Source organism: Erinaceus europaeus, chromosome 7 (assembly GCF_950295315.1).
Source record: "Erinaceus europaeus chromosome 7, mEriEur2.1, whole genome shotgun sequence".
Taxonomy (NCBI): domain Eukaryota; kingdom Metazoa; phylum Chordata; class Mammalia; order Eulipotyphla; family Erinaceidae; genus Erinaceus; species Erinaceus europaeus.
In genome coordinates, this window is record NC_080168.1 from 114,235,837 (window position 1) to 114,257,218 (window position 21,382).

At 45.7% G+C, this 21,382-nt stretch overlaps 1 protein-coding gene across 4 annotated transcripts in view; it reads right to left on the minus strand.

The window, feature by feature from the left end:
• Nucleotides 1–21,382, minus strand: part of DIP2B (disco interacting protein 2 homolog B) — a 252,104-nt gene that overhangs the window by 106,502 nt on the left and 124,220 nt on the right. For all 4 annotated transcript variants that reach the window (XM_060195371.1, XM_060195370.1, XM_060195368.1 and 1 more), the window contains exon 2: nucleotides 7,019–7,090. In XM_060195371.1, the coding sequence (XP_060051354.1) occupies nucleotides 7,019–7,090 (72 nt within the window). The remainder of the gene's footprint in view (nucleotides 1–7,018; nucleotides 7,091–21,382) is intronic.

Here is a 21,382-nt window from a genome sequence, read left to right on the forward strand (position 1 = left end):
CCGCCAGTCCGTGTGCTTTGCACCACCTGCGCTTAACCCGCTGTGCTACCGCCCGACTCCCCGCAGGAGTGTTTTTTATTACCGACTGACAATGCAGAGAGCTGCTATGCATGGGGATAATAAGCAGCAGGCCAACACTTTGACTTTATTATTGTTTTTGATTCTTTGTAGACAACTAGACCCTGGTTGCCAGCCTCAGTGCTAGTCCATGCCTACTCCCATCCCTGTGGGAATGAAGGATGTTCTGTGAAAAGAGAAGAGAGGAAGGGATCCAAAGAATAAGACTGAACTTGGACAGAAGGGCTAGGTCACTTATTTACCACCTATTTAATTTCTTTTTTTTTTTTTTTAAGACAGAGACAAAGACAGAGAGGCAGGGGTAAAAGAGACTGCAGCACCAAAGCTCCCTTCAGTGCTTTGGAGTCAGACTCAAACCTGAGCAAAAAAACCCCAAAAGTTACCTTTTTAAGCAGGGAGGTAACAAGACAGAGATGTGATGAGCCTGAAGGGGTGGGAGTGGGGGGGGGCAGGAAGCTGAAAGGGCTGCGTGGAATGGCTTCCGTGCTCTACAAGGTCAGCGGCCAAGCCCAGCCCCACTGTGAGATGGCTACGTTGCTTTCTCTTGGAAGCCTGCAATCAAACACCTGATTTGTAGAGTGTACACCCAACAAAGGAACCTTTTTCTTTGTGATCTGGCTCTCCCAGAGGCAAGAATGTACTGATCAGACTTGGGTATCTTTCAGTGATTTCTCTTGGAAATCGATAAACTGGTTTTTTAATTTATTTTTTATTTTTTTAAATTATCTTTATTTATTTATTGGATAGAGACAATCAGGGGGAGCTTCACAAGCATGAGGCAGGGCTGTGACATCACTCTCCACTCCCCTTTCCCAGTCTCTCAACCACTGTATTTAATAAACAAAAAAGCAAACAAATTAAACAAAGAACAAATCCCTCCAGTGGGAGTGGTGGAATTGTGCGGGTACAGAGCCCTCGACTAACTTTGGTGCCCCAGCCCAAAGTGATACTTTCAATTGGGGCAGGAGGAGAGATACTTTCACTACACTGACATACTAATTTTATTTTAAAATTTTTAAGGGGCCAGGCGGTGGTGCACCTGGTTCTAGGGTCAAGCCCCTGGTCCCCACCTGCAGGGGGGAAGACTTCATAAGTGGTGAAGCAGGGCTGCAGGTGTCTCTCGGTTTCTCTATCTCTCCCACTCCTCTCAATTTCTCTACCCAATAACAAATAAATTATTTTAAAAATAATTCAGGAAATAAAACAAGAACTTCAGATATATATCACTGTTATTTACTCAAGAAATGTTAACAGACTAAATGGCCTGTACAAAGTTCAATACTAGAACTAGGGTCGTTGCAAACTCCTCAAGCTATTTAGAAACCAGAAATAAAAGAAATTAGTCCCGACAAAGAACAGGCTTGTGGAAATTAACTTTGACGGCAAGGGGGAAATTAGAAGTAAAGAAACAATTCCTTGTACCTAAAGTTATTATTCTATCAAAGGAAATCCTGGCATCTCAGTAATTCTCTTTTCCTTGCCACCGGGGTTATTGTTGGAGCCCCACGCCAGCATCAGTCCTCTGCTTTCAGTAGGCTCTGAATTTTCTTTGTAGATACAGGAAGAGAAAGAGAATAAAAGGAAGACCACAGCACTACTCCAGCACTCACAAAGTTTCTCCCATGCAGGCTGCTTCCGTGAGGTGCTCAGACCAGGTGAGCCACCTCCCAGGCCCCTCATACGGGTAATTTTTAAATATAGTGACTTAGAGACAGACAGCCTCACCTAAAGGCCAACCCTAGAAATTAAAGCAACCTCTTTGGAATTAAGCACAAAGTTACTTCAGGACTTTCTTTAAAAAACAAAACAAAGCAAAGAGAGACAATCTTTTCACTGAAGGAAAAAGCCTGACAGTGAAGTGAACATTTGATTTGGGGCCGGGCAGTAGTGCAGCCAGCAGAGTACATACATGTCCCTGTGCTGGGGCCCAGGCTCAAGTCCCCAGTCCCCATCTGCAGAGAAGCTTCTCAAATGCTGTTGCAAGCGTCTCTCTCTCTCTTCCTCTCTACTTCTTTGTCTCTATTAGAAAAGGAAGAGAAAAAAAAAGGGCTGGGGGTTGGACTGTGGCGCACACATAGTATGAAGTGCAAGGATCCTGTTTTGAGTCCCCGGCTCCCCATCTGCGGGTCTGTAGGTGTCTTTCTCTCTCCCTCTCTATCTTCCATTCCCCTCTCAAGTTCTGTTTTATCCAGTAAAACGGGGGGAGAATAATGGCCACCAAGATCAGTGGATACTTAGTGCTGGTACCAAGTACCAATGATAACCCTGGAGGCAAAAGGGGGGGGGGGGTTTGGGCAGTAGCTCAGTGGGTTAAGCACACATGGCGCAAAGCACAAGGACCAGCAAAAGGATCCTGGTTCGAGCCCCCGGCTCCCCACCTACAGGGGAGTCGCTTCACAGGCAATGAAGCAGGTCTGCAGGTGTCTGTTTTTCTCTCCCCCTCTCTGTCTTCCCCTCCTCTCTCCATTTCTCTCTGTCCTATTCAACAATGATGGCATCAATAACAACAACAATAAAACAACAAGGGCAACAAAAGGAAATAAATAGATTTTTTTTTTTTAATTTAGGGTTTTTACTCTCAAATCCTCAGGAAGTACAACTCCGGAATTGCTTCGCAATATGGAGTCTACTTTGTCTTTTTTTTTTTTTTTTTTAACAATTTTCTTTCTTTCTTTCTCTCTCTCTCTTTCTTTCTCTCTCTCTTTCTCTCTCTCTCTCTTTCTTTCTTCTTCTTTTTCTTGCCTCCAGAACTATCTCTGGGGCTCCGTGCCTGTGCTGCAAATTCACTAATTGTGGAGGCTACTTTCCCCTCGTCGCCCTTGCTGTTCATGTTGCTGTTACTGCTGCCGTCGCTTTGTCTTTTGTCTCTGCTCCCTTGCTCCTCTCCGTCAACAGTTTGCTCTCAGGCATATCTTGGGCTGTCAGAAAAGTCATGATGGATTTTTCTGGTTTTGTCTGTTTGTTTTTTACCAGAGCACTCACTGATCAGCTCTGGCTTATGGTAGTGTGGGAGGGTTTGAACCTGGGACTTTGTGGAGTCTCAATCGTGAGAGTCACTTTACATAACCATTACGCTATCTACCCCCACCCAATTTTTCTATGCAAAAATGCACTGTGATTTTTTTCCAACAACCCAATATAAAATGCAGTCTTTGGTTAAATTTTATGCCATAGAATCATTTGGTTTTTTAATATATATATTCTCTTTTGTTGCCCTTGTTGTTTTATTGTTGTAGTTATTATTGTTATTGATGCCATAGTTGCTGGATAGGACAGAGAGAAATGGAGAAAGGAGGGGAAGACAGAGAGGAGGAGAGAAAGACAGACACCTGCAGACCTGCTTCACCGCCTGTGAAGTGACTCCCCTGCAGGTGGGGAGCTGGGGGCCTGAGCTGGGATCCTTATCCAGTCCTTGCGCTCTGTGCCACCTGCGCTTTAACCCGCTGCACTACTGCCTGACTCCCTTGTCTTTTTTTTTTTTTTTTCAAATAAAGATTTTATTACTTATTATGTGTGAGAGAGTTTCACATGAAACAGAGAAGAAAGCCAGAACACACTGTGTGTACATGTGGTGCTGGGACTTGAACTGGGATACCCAGCATGAGAGCCCAATGCTCTACCAGTTGAGCCATTTCTCCAGTTGGCAGTTTTTGGGTTTTGGGTGTGTGTGTGTGTGTGTGTGTGTGTTTAAGGTTGATTTTATTTACTAAATATGAGAGAGTTTTGTGTATGAGGCAGAGAAGAGAAGGGGGGAGGGAGAGAGAGAGAGATATGTAAGAATCACTCTGGTGGTGATGTGGTGCCAAGGACTGAACCAGGACCCTCAGGTGTGCAAGCCCAGTGCTTATTCTTCCAGCTGAGCTGCCTCCCCAGCTGTGCCACGTTCAGTTAAGCACAAACACTCAGACCCAGGCTCTGTGTGAGTGATTTGATGACCCTCAGGACTATGTTTTTCTTTTAGTTTTCTTCATTTTTATTGCCAGGGTTATCACTTGGAATTTATGAATCCATTGCTATGAATCTATGAAGCCAGCGCTATGAATCCACTGCTCCTGGCAGCCACTATTTTTTTTTTTAATTGGAGAGGACAGAGAGAAATTGAGAGGGGAATGGAAGATAGGAGGGAGAGACCTCCTTCACTGCTTGTGAATCCACCCCCGGCACACCCCCACAGGTAGGGAGCCGAGGGTTTGAACCAGCATCTTTGTGTGGGTCTTTGTGCTTAATCAGTTGCACCACTGCCTGTCCCCCAAACTTAAGCATTTTGAAAGTCTTGAGTACACAGTGGAGGCTCACTAAAGATTCAATTCCTCCTGGGAGTCAGGCGGTAGCACAATGGGTTAAGCGCAGGTGGTGCAAAGCACAAGGACCAGCTTAAGGATCCCAGTTCAAGCCCCTGGCTCCCCTCCTGCAGGGGAGTCGCTTCAAAAGTGGTAAAGCAGATCTGCAGGTGTCTATCTTTCTCTCTCCCTCTCAGTCTTCCCCTCCTCTCTCCATTTCTCTCTGTCCTATCCAACAACAACAACTACAACAATAAAACAAGGTCAACAAACATCATACTCAATGGTGAAAAACTGGAAGCATTTCCCCTCAGATCAGGTACTAGACAGGGCTGCCCACTATCACCATTACTATTCAACATAGTGTTGGAAGTTCTTGCCATAGCAATCAGGCAGGAGCAAGGAATTAAAGGCATACAGATTGGAAGAGAAGAAGTCAAACTCTCCTTATTTGCAGATGACATGATAGTATACATGGAAAAACCTAAGGAATCCAGCAAGAAGCTTTTGGAAATCATCAGGCAATACAGTAAGGTGTCAGGCTATAAAATTAACATTCAAAAGTCAGTGGCATTCCTCTATGCAAACACTAAGTTAGAAGAAATTGAAATCCAGAAATCAGTTCCTTTTTCTATAGCAACAAAAACTATAAAATATCTAGGAGTAAACCTAACCAAAGAAGTGAAAGACTTGTATACTGAAAATTATGAGTCACTACTCAAAGAAATTGAAAAAGACACAAAGAAGTGGAAAGATATTCCATGTTCATGGGTTGGAAGAATTAACATCATCAAAATGAATATATTACCCAGAGCCATCTACAAATTTAATGCTATCCCCATCAAGATCCCAAGCACATTTTTTAGAAGAATAGAACAAATGCTTCAAATGTTTATCTGGAACCAGAAAAGACCTAGAATTGCCAAAACAATCTTGAGAAAAAAAGAACAGAACCGGAGGCATCACACTCCCAGATCTCAAACTGTATTATAAGGCCATTGTCATCAAAATTGCTTGGTACTGGAACATGAACAGACACACTGACCAGTGGAATAGAATTGAGAGCCCAGAAATGAGGCCCCACAGGTATGCACATCTAATCTTTGACAAAGGGGCCCAGACTATTACATGGGGAAAGCAGAGTCTCTTCAACAAATGGTGTTGGAAACAATGGGTTGAAACATGCAGAAGAAAGAAACTGAATCACTGTATTTCACCAAATACAAAAGTAAATTCCAAGTGGATCAAGGACTTGGATGTTAGACCAGAAACTATCAGATACTTAGAGGAAAATATTGGCAGAACTTTTTTCCGCATAAATTTTAAAGACATTTTCAATGAAATGAATCCAATTACAAGGAAGACTAAGGCAAGTATAAACCTTTGGGACTACATCAAATTAAAAAGCTTCTTCACAGCAAAAGAAACCACTACCCAAACCAAGAGACCCTCACAGAATGGGAGAAGATATTTACATGCCATACATCAGATAAGAGTTTAATAACCAACATATATAAAGAGCTTGCCAGACTCAACAACAAGACAACAAATAACCCCATCCAAAAATGGGGAGAGGACTTGGACAGAATATTCACCACAGAAGAGATCCAAAAGGCCGAGAAACACATGAAAAAATGCTCCAAGTCTCTGATTGTCAGAGAAATGCAAATAAAGACAACAATGAGATACCACTTCACTCCTGTGAGAATGTCATACATCAGAAAAGGTAACAGCAGCAAATGCTGGAGAGGGTGTGGGGTCAAAGGAACCCTCCTGCACTGCTGGTGGGAATGTCAATTGGTCCAACCTCTGTGGAGAACAGTCTGGAGAACTCTCAGAAGGCTAGAAATGGACCTACCCTATGACCCTGCAATTCCCCTCCTGGGGATATATCCTAAGGAACCCAACACATCCATCCAAAAAGATCTGTGTACACATATGTTCTTGGCAGCACAATTTGTAATAGCCAAAACCTGGAAGCAACTCAGGTGTCCAACAACAGATGAGTGGCTGAGCAAGTTGTGGTATATATACACAATGGAATACTACTCAGCTGTAAAAAATGGTGACTTCACCGTTTTCAGCCGATCTTGGATGGACCTTGAAAAAATCATGTTGAGTGAAATAAGTCAGAAACAGAAGGATGAATACGGGATGATTTCACTCTCAGGCCGAAGTTGAAAAACAAGATTAGAAAAGAAAACACAAGTCGAACCTGAAATGGAATTGGAGTATTACACCAAAGTAAAAGACTCTGGGGTGGGTGGGTGGGGAGAATACAGGTCCATGAAAGATGATGAATGACATAGTGGGGGTTGTATTGTTAAATGGGAATCTGGGGAATGTTATGCATGTACAAACTATTGTATTTACTGTTGAATGTAAAGCATTAATTCCCCAATAAAGAAATAAATTATTTAAAAAATAAATAAATTAAAAAAAACAAGGGCAACAAAAGGGAACAAGTAAATAAATATAAAAATATTTTTTAAAAAAGATTCATTTCCTCCGTTGCTTCCTTTGCTGTTTTTCTCTCCCCTGGTGAAGAGAAGGGGGAGGGATGGGGACAAGAACCAACAGAAGACAGATCTCCTGTCAGACAGCACCTCTCTGGTGTAAAAACTACTGAAGAGGATAACAGTCTCTCATTGCCTACCTACCTTGAGTCTGCGGGATGTATGGAGACAGAAGCTTTGACCTTTTCTTTTCATATCCCTTTTGTGTGATGTCCCCTAAAATAGAAAGAAACAGAAATAGGTTATGCATTATTCTTACTCTGCTGTTGTTCACTGTAAAAATAAAATTAATTACAGAGTGGTACAGAATCCCCACATATACAGACAAGAAAAAAATGTATAGCTCTTTTCCAGGACTTCTGTTGTTTGTTATTTTCCACAGGTCTGAGCTGACTGCTGGTGGGAAACTGTAGGGCTCATCTCCACACGAACCCAGATGGCAATGCCATGCACACCATGCCAGATCCACCAGTGCCCAGGCCCTCTCATTTCCCTGGTCTTTAAGAGATACCAAAGGGAGTTGGGCAGTAGCGCAGTGGGTTAAGCACAGGTGGCGCAAAGCGCAAGGACCAGCGGAAGGGCCACCTGCAGGGGAGTCGAATCACAGGCGGTGAAGCAGGTCTGCAGGTGTCTATCTTTCTCTCCTCCTGTCTTCCCCTCCTCTCTCCATTTCACTCTGTCCTATCCAATGACAACAGCATCAATAACAACAACAACAATGAAAAACAACAAGGGCAACAAAAGGGAAAAATAAATAAATATTAAAAGAGAGAGAGAGATACCAAGATGGGCTGCTGCAAATTTGGTAGGCAAATGGTCTTCTCTGCAAAGCTCCTGTTTGATCAAATGAGTGCTGCCGACTTGGGAAGCATTCAGTTATCAACAGAACCACAGAAAAGCAAAAGTCTGCTTCCTGGGAAAAGGCCAAGTTCAGGCGTGAGGTGGGGGTGCCTGAAAGGCCCTTCGCCACCCTGTCACCTGCGCTGGAACTCCCGCACTCCATCTCCCTGGGCTGGCTGATCTGCATCGTCATATACATCCCTGCTCACAAGGGTAGAAGGGGAAGAAAGGACTATGAGAAGCACACAAAAATACACGTGGTAAATGCAGTTAAGTATGAACCGGCAACAGGGATGTGTGGCTCACGTGTCAGAGCTATGCTAGGTACTGAAGAAAGGGCAGCAAGTGGGCAGACAGCAGGGGGAGAAGAGAAGTGAAACAGAACGAGGAGGATGGTCAAGAGAGACCGAGTCATAAAAGCTGGGGCTGGCTGCGTGCCCTGCCAGGCCCGGCTCCTGGGCCTGCACACAGCAGGTGCTGAGGCACAGAGAGCCAGTGCAGCAGGCAAGCTCTCTCTCACTCTCACTCCTCTCTCTGACAGGAAAGGTTTGGTTGTGGAAGTTAAAACACAAACAAAAAGCTGGAGGTGGTACAACATGAGCTTGTAAGCATGAGTTTCTGAGCTCGATTCTCTGCACTACATATGCCAGAGTGATCTTCTCTTTTTCTCTTTTGTCAATATGTGGATCTTACTTTTAAGCTGGGTGGGCTAGTGAGATAGATGACTGACTAGCTGGCCAGGCCATGTGCCTCGCCATGTGCAAGTCTGGGTCTGTGGTGTCTCCCCTTTATCTCTGGGTCTGTGGTGTCTCTCCCTTATCTCTGGGTCTGTGGTGTCTCCCTTCTATCTCTGGGTCTGTGGTGTCTCCCCTTTATCTCTGGGTCTGTGGTGTCTCTCCCTTATCTCTGGGTCTGTGGTGTCTCTCCCTTATCTCTGGGTCTGTGGTGTCTCCCTTCTATCTCTGGTCTGTGGTGTCTCCCCTCTATCTCTGGTCTGTGGTGTCTCCCCTCTATCTCTAGTCTGTGGTGTCTCCCCTCTATCTCTGGGTCTGTGGTGTCTCCCCTCTATCTCTGGTCTGTGGTGTCTCCCCTCTATCTCTGGTCTGTGGTGTCTCCCCTCTATCTCTGGTCTGTGGTGTCTCCCCTCTATCTCTGGTCTGTGGTGTCTCCCCTCTATCTCTGGTCTGTGGTGTCTCCCCTCTATCTCTGGTCTGTGGTGTCTCCCCTCTATCTCTGGGTCTGTGGTGTCTCCCCTCTATCTCTGGGTCTGTGGTGTCTCCCCTCTATCTCTGGTCTGTGGTGTCTCCCCCTCTATCTCTGGTTTATGTAGTGTCTCCCCCTCTATCTCTGGTTTATGTAGCTTGTCTCCCCCTCTATCTCTGGTTTATGTAGTGTGTTTCCCCCTCTATCTCTGGTTTATGTAGTGTGTCTTCCCCTCTATCCCTGGCTATCTGAATGGCAGGAAGAAGAAAGGAAAAAAAAAAAAAAAAAACCTTGGACCGACCAGTCAACGCCCATGTTCAGCGGGGAAGCAATTACAGAAGCCAGACCTTCTACCTTCTGCAACCCTCAATGACCCTGGGTCCATGCTCCCAGAGGGATGGAGAATGGGAAAGCTATCAGGGGAGGGGGTGGGATATGGAGATTGGGTGGTGGGAATTGTGTGGAATTGTACCCCTCCTACCCTATGGTTTTGTTAATTAATCCTTTCTTAAATAAAAAAAAGGGGAAAAAAACCAACAACAACTTTCCAGTGAGGCCCAGACTGCAAAAATAAATACATAGCTTTAAAAAATAAATTACAACTACACTGAGAAATCATCTCACACCTGAGAGGAGGGCTACCCTCAGCAAAGCAGGAAATGACATGGTTGGTGAGGTTGTGGAGAAGAGGGGACTCTGCTACAGTGCTGGTGGCAAAGCAAACTGGGGCAGCCTCTTTGGAAGACTATTTGGAGAGTCCTTAAACAAATAAAAATGGAACTGCCTTAGGACCCAACAATGCCTCTTAGGCATTTATCCAAAGAACACTGAAACACTAATTCAAAGGGACATATGCACCCCTATGTTCACAGTTATATTATTCACAACAGCCAAAGAAAGGAAGCAGCCGTGTGGTCCGGGAGGTGGTGCAGTGGATAAAGCATTGTACTCTCAAGCCTGAGGTCCTGAGTTCAATCCCCGGCAGCACATGTACCAGAGTGATGTTTGGTTCCTTCTCTCTCTCCTCCTATCTTTCTCATTAACAAATAAATAAAATCTTAAAAAAAAAAAAAAAGACAGGGAGTTGGGTAGTAGCACAGCGGGTTAATCGCACGTGGTGCAAAGCATAAGGACCAGCCTCAGGATCCTGGTTCGAGCCCCCAGCTGCCCACCTGCAGGGGAGTCGCTTCACAAGCAGTGAAGCAGGTCTGCAGGTGTCTTTCTCCCCACCCCCCGTCTTCTCTTCCTCTCTCCATTTCTCTCTGTCCTATCCAACTACAATGACATCAGTAACAATAATAATAACTACAACAATAAAACAACAAGGGCAACAAAAGGGAAAATAAATATTTTTAAACATTTTTTTTAAAAGACAGTTTGTTTGTTTCTGTGTTTTTCTTTCTTTTCTTCTTCTTTCTCTTTTTCCAGGTCCATGTGTATCTGACCTCTAGGTTCCACCATATGAGTGAAGCCATCTGGTAGTTGTCTTGGTCTCTTTACTTATTTTGCTAAGCATAATTACCTCCAGTTCCATCCATTTTATCCCAAATGACACAATATCATCTTTTGTTAATTGCAGGGTAGTGTTCTATGGAATATATATCCCATAATGTCTTTAGCCAGTTGTCTGATGATGGGCATTTAGCCAGTGTGCCACCAACTGGCCCCTTCCTGGACTGTGAAGACATTGATTTACTGGTCGTTACTGGAGCTGCACTCCATTTATTTGTTTATTTATTTACATATAGACATATATAGTTTCCAGGGTTATTGCTGTGGCTCAGTGCCTGCACTACAAATCCACTGCTCCTAGAGGCTATTTTTCCCCCTTTTTTGCCCTTGGTGTTTATCGTAGTTGTTATTATTGTTGTTGCTGGATAGGACAGAGAGAAATGGAGAGAGGAGGGGAAGACAGAGGGGGAGAGAAAGACAGACACCTAGAGACCTGCTTCACCGATTGTGAAATGACTCCCCTGCAGGTGGGGAGCCAGAGGCTCGAACTGGGATCCTTACGCTAGTCCATGTGCTTTGCGCCACCTGCGCTTGACCCGCTGCACTACCACCCAGCCCCCCGAATAAATCTTTAAGATTTATTTAGGCACGCGAGATCAGGAATCTGGCACATGTGGTGGTGGGGATCCAATTGGCACCCCTGGCTTCAAAGTCCACTACTTCATCCACTGCACCACCTCCTACGTCACCAAAGCACATTTTGATACGGAGAGTTGAAATCAAGGGTGGTGAGGGTCAGCTGCTACAGATGCAGCCTCCACAGACAGAAAATAGCAGTAGAGAACCAGCAGAGCTCACTAAGGCCTCGAGTGGAGAGACACTCACAAGGGGAGAACACGGCGAGTGTGCTCGTATGGGGAGAGTGTCGAAAACTCTGGAGTGTCTGGCAAACTATCAAAAGTTTGATCCAGCAACAGCACTTCTAGAAGTGTACTCAATGATAATATTCACACAGGTGCACAAAAATCGATAGAAATCTCCCTTGGCCTTCTTTGTAATGAAAATGCTGGAAGGACTCTCAGTGCTCACATCACAGGATATTGGTGGGTCTGATTAAGAGGGATTTTGTTCCCCAGGAGACAATGGACAGTGTCTAGGGATATTTCTGTCCAGCTGGAAAGAGTGTTACTGGCAGCTCAGGGACAGAGGCCAGAGAGGCTGCTGAATAGCCGACAGCCACAGGGCAGCCCCAGAACAAACAACGCCCCCACCCAGACTGCCGTTAGCACTGAGGGTGAGAGACCCTGGTCCATACAAACAGACAGCATTCCAAACACAGTGGCACAGAGGGCTATCTAAATGGATTAACTGTAAAACGCAAGCTACAGAGCAGTAGGTGTAAGATCTAATGTTGTTAAAATAAAACAAAAACAAAAAAAGCAAATGCCAAAAACAAACAAACTCTAAATCTGTATGCACACAGGACTTCCAAGGTCCCATCTCTGGCATCACTATAAACTGAACTCAGCAGGGCTCTCTCTAGTCAAGGATAAGAATGGACTCCCCGGGAGTCGGGCTGTAGCGCAGCGGGTTAAGCGCAGGTGGCGCAAAGCACAAGGACCGGCATAAGGATCCCGGTTCGAACCCCGGCTCCCCACCTGCAGGGGAGTCGCTTCACAGGCGGTGAAGCAGGTCTGCAGGTGTCTATCTTTCTCTCCTCCTCTCTGTCTTCCCCTCCTCTCTCCATTTCTCTCTGTCCTATCCAACAACGACAACAACAACAATAACTACAACAATAAAACAACAAGGGCAACAAAAGGGAATAAATAAAATAAATATTAACAAAAAAATTAAAAAAAAAAAAGAATGCACTCCCCACCACACTGAGGGAAGCTTCGGTGCTGTGGTATCTTTCTCTCTGTCTCTGCCTATTTCTGTCTAAAGCAGCCAGCCTGGGTCAGCAAACAAACACCCAGCGATGACAATAAATCGACCAACCAACAGTTTCACTGGACAGGAAGATAGCACAGATGGTAACATGCCAGACTTGGATGAATGAGGCCCCAGAGGGCACAGGCTCAATGCCCAACACCAAAACATACCAGAATGAAGCAATATGAAAGTCAGTAGATCTCTGTCCTATGAAAATCAGTACATCTTTTTTTTTTTAATTTAGATGTCAATCTAAGAACTCGGCAAGTATGCATAATAGAGAAAAAAGAGTCTGGAAGGCAGTATGTACATATTTCCAAGTTGTCGTTTATGGTGGTGGGGGTGGACCTGGAGTAAGACTTATTTAGTTTACACATTTTAACAAGGCTTGATTTAAAAAGCAAGCCTGGTGGGCAGGGCTAAGATAGTCACAGAAGGAGAATGCCTGTCTGGAATGCTCTGCACAGAGACAGAGCTGGAATCCAAGTAAACAAGCTTTCACAGCAAGGAACAAAAGGTGGGGAGTCCAGGCGAGGAGGACAGAGTCACCCTCCTAAGAAAGAAATCCCACCATGAAACAAGATCTCTGGGGTGTGGAACTTTAATCTGAGGAGGGGGGCAGGCTGAAACACAGCTACCAGCACCCCAAGTTTTATTAAGGTCCTAAACTGCAGCATCAGAACAAGAAGCAAGAAATTACATGCTAGGGGATGGCTGGTGGCACATGTCTGAGCGCACACATCACCTGGGGGGAAAAGCTTCACAGGCGACAAAGCAGTGCTGCAGGTGTGTCTCTCTCCCTCTTGATTCCTCCCTGTATCCAATACAATAAAGTACAATACATGCTACAAGCCAGATGAGAATTGCCTCCGCAGCCTTCCTGATGACTTCTGCCACCTTGCTGACAGCAAACTGACAGAGGCCATGAAGATTTCAATCTCCACGACAGGCCCTGGGGAGGCCAGGTAGGTTCAAGCAAGAGAGCTTCACCCACCCCTAGCAGCAGACTTGTCTGAGAACTGAGACTTTTATCATGAATGCTAACTCCTCAGGCCAAGGAACTAGCATGGTAAAGTCTTATGCAATGAGACTTCCATGCCTGAGGCTCTGAGGTCTCAGGTTCAATCCCCAGCACTAAGGTAAGCGAGAACTGTGCAGCACTAAGGTAGAAAGAAGAGTGCTAATTCCTTGTACTTAACTGAGCCTGGCCCTCGACTGTCCACACCTGACAGCAAAAATATCCTATCCTCACAGCCCATAAGTGCCCAGAGGATAGGCAGTTAGCAAGGAGAGCCTGCTGCCTGTTCTGCTTCCCTGCCAGTCCCAGGACTGGCCATCCAGGACTGAGGCCCAATCTCCTTGCAGATCTGAACTCCCACCCACACCAGCCTAGTGACTGCACAACACATGCAACCCAGAGAGCCAGGAGCTAAGCAGGCTGGTTGGACCTCAGTGTCGTTATGCTTTCGTCAGGTACTTGTACTTGTGACTACAGATTCCCAGTCATGGCCTACATCTGCTCAAGCAGGCCCCAGGCCTCACAATGAGAAGACAGAGGGAATCACTCATGCTAACGCATTAAACAAAAGCCTAAAGAAAAACCCAAACACAGGGAGTCGGGCGGTGGCGCAGTGGGTTAAGCGCACATGGCGCAAAGCGCAGGGACCGGCGTAAGGATCCCGGTTCGAGCCCCCGGCTCCCCACCTGCAGGGGAGTCGCTTCACGGGCGGTGAAGCAGGTCTGCAGGTGTCTATCTTTCTCTCCCCTCTCTGTCTTCCCCTCCTCTCTCCATTTCTCTCTGTCCTATCCAACAACAAAGCAACGTCAACAATGGCAATAATAACCGCAACGAGGCTGCAACAACTAGGGCAACAAAAAGGGGGAAAAATGGCCTCCAGGAGCGGTGGATTCATGGTGCAGGCACCGAGCCCAGCAATAACCCTGGAGGAGAAAAAAAAAAAAAAGAAAAACCCAAACACAACGGGGCTGTGCAAACTCCATGAAGAACATTTCAAAGCAGTGGTCCCAAGGATGCTTACTGAAGTGAGGTCAATAGAAGAAAACTTAACAAAGCAGTAACAAGGGGGGCAGGTGGTGGCGCACCTGGTTGAGCACACATGTTACAATGCACAAGGACCCGGTTCAAGCCCCAGTCCCCACCTGCAGAGGGAAAGTTTTGCCAGTGGCGAAGCAGTATTGCAGGTGTCTCTCTGTCTCTATTTCTCTCTATCACCCCCCCCTTGCTTCTCAATTTCTTGCTGTCTCTATCCAATAAATAAATAAATAAAGATAATTAAAAATTTTTAAAACCAAAAAAATGATATCAAAAACTCAAAGAATATTACTTATTCAGCTGACTTCTCAACAGAAAATCTACAGGGCAGAAAGAACTGGCAGGACATATTCAAAGTTCTGAATGGAAAACCTCTTAACTAAGAACACCTACTCTGCCTAGCTGGGCTATCACTTAGATCTGAATAGAGTGATGAAGGGCTGTGCAGACCAGCAGTAGTTAAAGGAGTCCGTCACCACTAAAGCAACCCTGCAGGGAAGGCTGAAGGGACTTCTATAAAAGGAGAACACTGAGAGACCCACTGGGGTAAAGAAAGAAACAGAGCGAGACAACACAGTCAAATTAAGCCAGCCTCTGAGGAGAGCTTAGGCAGAGAACAAGGACAGAGAGGTCTAATAGACTTCCACAGAGGGACACTGGTAAATCAGTGATGGGTATGGTGTGGCAATGATTTGAAGAAGTATGAAAGGCTACTTTAAAAAAATCTCTTTATATTTCTTTTAATATTTATTTATTTATTTATTTATTTATTCACTTGTTGCCCTCGTTGTTTATCGTTGTTGTTGTTATTGCTGTTATTGTTGGATAGGACAGAGAGAAATGGAGAGAGGAGGGGAAGACAGAGAAGGGGAGAGAAAGATAGACACCCGCAGACCTGCTTCACCGCTTGTGAAGTGACTCCCCTGCAGGTGGGGAGCCGGGGGCTTGAACCCGGATCCTTATTCCAGTCCTTGAGCTTTGCACTACGTGCGCTTAACCCACTACGCTACCGCCTGACTCCCTTTTTTGTTTTGAGACTTTATTTACTTATTAATGAGAAAGATAAGAGAGAAAGAACAAGGGAGTCAGGTGGTAGCGCAGCGGGTTAAGCGCAGGTGGCCCAAAGCACAAGGACCAGTGTAAGGATCCCGGTTCAAGCCCCCGGCTCCCCACCTGCACAGAAGTCGCTTCACAGGTGGTGAAGCAGGTCTGCAGGTGTCTTTCTCTCCCCCTCTCTGTCTTCCCCTCCTCTATCCATTTCTCTGTCCTATCGAACAATAACGATATCAATAATAACTACAACAATAAAAACAACAAGGGCAACAAAAGTGAATAAATTAAAAAAATAAAAATTAAAAAGAGAGAGAGAGAGAAAGAACCAGACATCACTCTGGTACATGTGCTGCCGGGGATTGAACTTAGGACCTCATGCTTGAGAGTCTAGTGCCTTAGCCACTGTGCCACCTCCTGGACCACATCCCTCTTTTTTTTTTTTTTTAAGTTAGAGAGGCAGAGACAGATACACCACAGCACTGAACCTTCCTTCAACACAGTGGGGGCCAGGTTCAAATATGGGGCATGACCCTACAAATCAACACACTATCCAAGTGAGTTGTTCTGCTGGCTCAAGGCTGACTGATTTACTTACTTATTTATGTTTGTATTATGGACAGAGGGAACCAGAGCATCACTCTGGCACATGCAATGCAGAGATTCAGACTTGGGTTCCCCAGATGCTCCAGTTTCTCGAGAGAGCTCTAGTAACTCAGCCACCTCCTGGACCATGTAAAGTTACACTTCTAGAAGATGTAGGCTTGTAAACCAATGTTACTTCAAAAGCAAAATAAACCTTAAAAACTAAATATAGAGAGTCGGGCGGTAGCACAGCGGGTTAAGTGCAAGTGGTGCAAAGCACAAGGACCAGAGTAAGGATTCTGGTCTGAGCCCCCGGCTCCCCACCTGCAGGGGAGTCGCTTCACAGGTGGTGAAACAGGTCTGAAGGTGTCTCTCTGTCTCTCTTCCTCTCCATCTCCCCCTTCTTTCTCAATTTCTCTCTGTCTGTATACAATAACAAATAAATAAAAATTAGAAAAAATAAAAATAAATATATATACACACACATATAGATAATATAAAGTCTGAATCACTTGCGCAATCATATATATATACTTGCTAACATGATAAGATCCTATAACACATAATCCCAAAACAGTTCACAAAGCAGATGAAAGTTTTGGAAAGCAACTTCTTTGCATGCATGTACGAATCCATACAGGGAGGGAACGGGACATTTACACACATAAATACTGACAGCGGCTGGTAAGATCATGAATGAGTCTAGGTTTTCCTTTTCTTTTCACTTTCCAGTATGTCTAAATTCTCTACAATGAACATCCATTATTGCAAGAAATAGTATTTTAAAATACCAACTGTGATTACTTGACCGTAACAAGTTATTAGACTGTACATGACCTCTTATTTCTATTTCTCAGGTGAAACAGAAATCTTCAGATTTTATTTTCTGAAAATAAAAACCAAACTTTTCAAATAAGTAAATTTGAAAGTTGAGATAAATTTCTACTGGGTTTGGGGAGTTAGTTCAGCACATTAGAGTACAGGACTTGCAGGCATGAGGGACTATGATCTGGTCTCCCCACCTGATAGAAATAAACAGATCTTGGAACCAGGCGGCGCTGCTCCTGGTTAAGTGAACACATTATATTTCACAAGGACCCAGGTTCAATCCCTTGGTCTCCACCTAAAGGAGGAAAGCTTCATGAGTGGTGAAGCAGCAGAGCTGTCTCTCTGCTTCTTTGCCTCTCTAGCTCCCCTCCCTTCTCAATTTCTCCCTGTCTCTATCCAATAACAAATAAACAAATCTTGTGGCTAGTGAAACAGTTCAATGTCTGAGGCCTCTGGTTCAACCCCATGTACTAGAGCAGTGCTGTCTTGTCTCTTTCATATGAAACACATAAAAGAAAAAAAAAAACTGTCAGGCAATTGTGAGGATGTGGTTGAGCTTGGCAGGGCTTGAACCTGAGGGGTGTGTCAATCCTGTTAGTCTCTCTCTCTGCCAAGAGGTTGAGCAAAGAGGGACAGGAGTAACCCCAAAGGTGTGCCTCATCCTATCAGACTCCCTGCCTCACAAAGCACCCCGCATTCCTGATACTATGGCCACTAGATAAAAAGAAAGGGGGAGATGTCGGGCAGCCCCCCTGCTCCATCCTCCATTGCTGACACTATGGTCTATTTACATAATCATTGTTTTGCCTGAAAGATCCCCACCTCGTTATCCCCTCAGGGTATTGCTAATTTCCGTCAGTTAAAACCATTGCAACAGTTGCTAAGGATGCTTCCACCTTCTCATCATGACTTTTGCCTCTTTCCACCCCCTTTCCTAGCCATTTCCATTCCCAACTGGCCACTTCCGGTATTTATCCCACAAACCCACTTCTATTCCTGGTTTCGCTCTCTCTTCTCTCCGGCGTCCCGACCTGGAGAAGGGCTGGCGTGCAGAGCAGGAGGCGGCCATTGGAGGCAGCCATTGTGGTTTGGTGCCACGTGGCCTAACTCGCTGCGCTACAGCCCAGCTCACACTAGCCTGGCAAAACACCAGGCTGGCAAAATAGTTCATTTGGCTAGTGTGCTGCTTTGCCATGTGTGTGGCCTGGGCTCAAGCCTGGCCCCACCACACTGAAGGAAGCTTTGGTGCTATGGCTTCTCCTCCCCACAACAATCTATATCATAAGATTTTATCTCTGCCAGAGGAGAATGGAGGGAGACTGTTAAAAAAAAATACTTTGGGGGCTGGGCAGTGGCACACCAGGTTAAGTGCATATGGTGCAAAGCACAAGGACCCGTGTAAGGATCCCAGTTCGAGCCCCTGGCTCCCAACCTGCAGGGGGGGGGGTCACTTTACAAGTGGTGAAGCAGGTCTGCAGGTGTCTGTCTTTCTCTCCCCCTCTCTATCTTCCCCTCCACTCTCCATTTCTCTCTTTCCTATCCATCAATGACATCAATAACAACAATAATAACCACACAATGCTAAAACAACAAGGGCAACAAAAAGGGAAAAAAATAGCCTCCAGGAGCAGTGGGTTTGTGGTACAGGCACTTAGCCCCAGCAATAATCCTGGAGGCCAACAACAACAACAACAAAAAAAAAATACTTTTGAGGGCTGGGTAGTGGCACACTGGTTTAAGTGCACATGGCGTAAAGCGCAAGGACCGGCCTAAGGATCCGGGTTCAAGCCCCTGACTCCCCACCTGCAGGGAGGTCGCTTCACAGGTGGTGAAGCAGGTCTGCAGGTGTCTATCTTTCTCTCCCTCTCTGTCTTACTTTACTCTCTTGATTTCTCTGTCCTATCCAACAACAACAATAACAATAACAATAGGGGAACAAAATGGGAAAACTGGTCTCTAGGAGCAGTGGATTCGTAGTGCAGGCACCGAGCCCCAGTGATAACCCTGGAGGCTAAATATATAAATAAATAAATAAAAACCTTAAAAAAAAACCTTTATAAAAAAACAACACATACACAACTAATAGAAATATAGGAGGAAACCTCCACCAGAAACATGAAATCATATTTTTTAAAGACTTTTTAAAATTTATTTATGAGAAAGATAGGAGAGAGAAAGAATCAGACATCACTACATGTGCTGCTGGGGACTGAACTCAGGACCTCATGCTTGAGAGTCTAATGCTTTCTCCATTGTGCCACCTCCCGGGCAAGTGCCTCTCTTTCTCTATCCCCATCCCCATCTCTCCAGTTTCTCTGTCTCTATTCAATTAATCAATAAAATATTTTTAAATGAAAAGAAATAACTAGCCACCAATGAATACTCTAATTATAAAAGACAGACTTTCTTTCGCAGTAGAATCACAATCATTCCCCATCAGTAAATGACGGGGGGGGGGGGGGGGGGGCGACAAACTGCAAGATGTAGTTTTCTATTCAAGTACTGATCGACCGACCGTCTCAAGTGCTGGAACATCAATCAACACAGCTTCACTCATGTTGACTAGCTTCACCAGACCCCAAAACAGCAAAGAAGCTATGGGTTCCCAAAAGACAGACTTCATTGAAGACATAAGGACTGCGGGGACAGTAGCTTTAAAGTACCTTCCCGGGGCTGGGCAGCGGCGCATCTGGTTGAGCACCCGTGTTACTGTGCGCAAGGTCCCAGGTTCAAGCCCCCTGGCCCCCACCTGCAGCGGGAAATCTTCATGAGAGGTGAAGCAGGGCTGCAGGTATCTCTCTGTCTCTCTCGCTCTCTGTCTTCCCCTTCCCTCTCAAATTCTGGCTGTCTCTATCCAATAAATAAATAATAAGAAAAAATAAAAAATAAATAAATAAAAATAAAGTACCCTCCCTCTCTTATCTGCCCAAAACCCAGCTGGAAAGTCAACCCTGCTGCCTATCGGCACCTGTTCGCCCCTTCCTCCTGCGCCCCGGTGACTGAGCACACATCCTGCATAGCACTTGGTACCTCACTGGAGTTGGAATTCTTTGTTCATACGTCTGTGTCCCTTCCAGACTCTGGGCTGGACAGCTGGGGGGGGGGGTTGTATTCTGCTGATGTCTGTAGCCTGAGTCTGTCTGTAGCCTGGCATAGGGAACACTTGCTGAATGGATTCACAGGATGGAGGCACTTGGGAGAACAATGAATCAAAGAGACGTGTATTCGGGTGGAAAACTGGAAATGAGAGAAAAAGAGGCCTCTTCCTTAGAAGTAGCCAAAAGGCCCAGGGAGAGGAACTGGGTGACCCAGAAGTTGAAACTGGACAGCTAGACTCAAACGTGGTGGGGGAGAAGCAAACCTGGACAGTCTGAAGACATGAAACAGCATAGAAATCGTAGGGCTCTAAATGGCAAAGAACTCCGCCAGTGAAGCCTCCCTAGCTGGAGAGCGAGACCAGGTGGAAAGAGCTCCCTTCTTGCACAGACTGAATCCACTATCATATTTCTGCCACCGCCTGCCTATATATACTCTTAATCCTGACTGCTGTAGGCAGTCATGTTGCTAAACTTGCCCAATTTTTCAGAATCCATCTCAAAATGCAAATCCCTATGCCCCTCTCATGAAGATTCCAACTCATCAGGTCTAGATTAAGGCCCAGATACCTGCTGTTTTGTTTTTTTAAAATCTTATTTATTGGATACAGACAGCCAGAAATTGGGAGGAAGAGGAAGAGACACTTGCAGAATGGCTTCACCACTCTTGAAGCTTTCTCCCTGCAGGTGGGGACTGGGAACTTGAACCTGGGTCCTTGAGCATTGTAACATGTGTGCTCAGCCAGGTGCACCACCACTCATCCCCCTGCCTGCAGTTCTAACACAATCAGGCAAGTCAGGGAGCAGACGCTGGGCAGTTCTGCTGGCTTAACTGGGGGGGGGGGGGGGGGGGAAGCCTACCATCTGAGCTCTAGTGTCTGGAGGAGAACCTGGGACCTGGGGCAAGCAGACAGTGCCACACAGCAGGCACTCTTACTCAGAACAGAGTTTCTGCATCTGACATATGGGGGGAGAGGGGGAGGAGTACCTTAACTATAGCTGTATAAAATTTGCATTGAAATGACATATCGAAGTGAAACCTGTTGTTCAAGTTTTTGGAGAATTAAACAGAGGGAGGATTAGCCTTCTCCGCCCACTGGGGTAAAGTTTTTCTCCACCCACCCAGGTCCAGGGGTCTGTAGGGGCTAGCAGGTATGGAGGCAAGAGTCAGGCCCAGAGCAGTACGGGACCCCCATCCCTTGAGACCAGCTTGAGGCCTCAGCACTAGAACCATCTTGAGGGGGCACTGACAGGTATGTGGACAGCTAGTGTGTGGAGGGGACCGGTAAAAATATGTTCCCGACTTCTCTCCTCACTGCCTGGGGTCAGTAAAGACAGCCTGGAGCGCGAACCATTCTGAAGCAGACTGCCAGAGGGGCTGTGAGTGTGGGCGCGGTGTGCTGCGTATGTCTACCAGCCAGCTAAAGCCTCTTGAAGCCAGCAGCAACCAGGGGGATAGTCTCAAGGCTA